This window comes from Crocuta crocuta, unplaced genomic scaffold, assembly GCF_008692635.1.
Source record: "Crocuta crocuta isolate KB4526 unplaced genomic scaffold, BGI_CrCroc_1.0 scaffold695, whole genome shotgun sequence".
Lineage (NCBI taxonomy): Eukaryota > Metazoa > Chordata > Mammalia > Carnivora > Hyaenidae > Crocuta > Crocuta crocuta.
Window position 1 is genome coordinate 386,369 of NW_027528855.1, and position 1,423 is coordinate 387,791.

The 1,423-nt window shown below is 51.6% G+C and overlaps 1 protein-coding gene across 1 annotated transcript in view; it reads left to right on the plus strand.

Annotated features, from left to right (window-relative positions):
• The first annotated feature begins 1,263 nt into the window (after positions 1–1,263).
• Positions 1,264–1,423, plus strand: part of FMR1NB (FMR1 neighbor) — a 31,706-nt gene continuing 31,546 nt past the window's right edge. The window contains exon 1 of the mRNA XM_077756046.1: positions 1,264–1,420. Coding sequence (XP_077612172.1) covers positions 1,274–1,420 — 147 coding nt within the window. The 5' untranslated portion in view covers positions 1,264–1,273. The remainder of the gene's footprint in view (positions 1,421–1,423) is intronic.

The following is a 1,423-nucleotide window of genomic DNA, read 5'->3' on the forward strand; positions in this document are numbered from 1 at the left end:
AGAAAACCATTTGGAAAGCCAAAGTAAAATATTGTAAGAATAAGGGTGGAAATGCGGTTGAGAGGGGGCAGTTTTCACATCCCTCGAAAACTCCAGTGAGGTGAGCTAACGGGTACCAGCATCAACTGCATGATCCTTTTGCAGGTGGCCCCAAACCCTGCAAGCTACTGGGATTTTGCCTGAGGGTGAGATCTTAGAATCAGAGAGGGGCTTAGAGACCGTGCTAACTCTATATGCACACTGCAGCACTGAGGCCCAGCAGGAAGGCACTCAGGGCCACCCAATTCATTGGTGACAAATGATGGGAATAAAATCTAAGTGCTCCGAAGCACTCTTTACTGTTCCTCACACGTTCTTTGTTCTCATTTTGTCTGTCTCATTTATTTGTAACTAAACCTTAAAATCTCTGAAGGCAAATATCATTTTGTTCCACTTAAACGCTCCTACTACAGTGTAACAGCCTACTGAGTATCTACCATATTCACCATAGTTACTGTGCACACCCCGCTCTGCCAATTCACCCTTCTGCCCTGAAGGAAATGCTCCAATTTGGCCCTGTCCAATATGGTCACAAGGAGCTATGTATGGCTAGTGAGCACTTCACATGCGTGTGACTGAGGAACTGGTTTCCTAATTCCATTTCTTTTAAAAGAAGTTTTATTTTTGGAGGGCGCTTGGGTGGCTCGGTTGTTTAAGTGCTGGACTCTGGCTCATGTCATGATCTCATGGTTCCTGGGTTCGAGCCCCACGTCTGGCCATGGGCCGACAGCATGGAGCCTGTTTTGAATCCTCTCTCTGGCCCTTCCTCTCTCTCTCTCTCTCAAAAATAAACATTAAAAAGTTAAAGTAAAAAATATTTTTAAAAGGNCAAGCAGGCTCCGCACTGTCAATGCAGAGCCCAGGGCAGGGCTTGATATCACCAAGCGTGAGATCAGGACCGGAGCTATCCAGGTGCCCCTATTCCATTTAGTGTTCATGACTTAGAATTTACATTTAAATGGCCACATTTGGCTAGTGGCTATGTCTTCAGTCCCGCGGGGACTAACTGGAGTCACCGCAGAGCCTACAGCGTGCGTGCGCCACAGGGACTGAATCTGGGGGAGAATTCGCCGCCAAAGCTGGNCTCAGCCCCATTCGTTCGTTCCTTCCACTACGTTCCATAAGCACTAGAGGGCCAGGCCTTGCGTGGGGGTGGGGCCCCAAGCCCCGCCCTCCGCCCGATAGGCTTTAAAAAGGGGCGGGGCCGGAGGACGGAGNGCTGCAGTCCGGAGCCATGCCTTCTGAGGCGAAGTCGTCGAGGAGGAGGACCAAGTCAAAGACCCCGGCCCTGCGGGGGCCCCGTGTCAGGATGATGAGCTCTGCTCCCGCGTGCAGCGCGGAAAACCCGGCCGTCGGGTCGCACCCGGGAGGCAGCGTCCCCGGG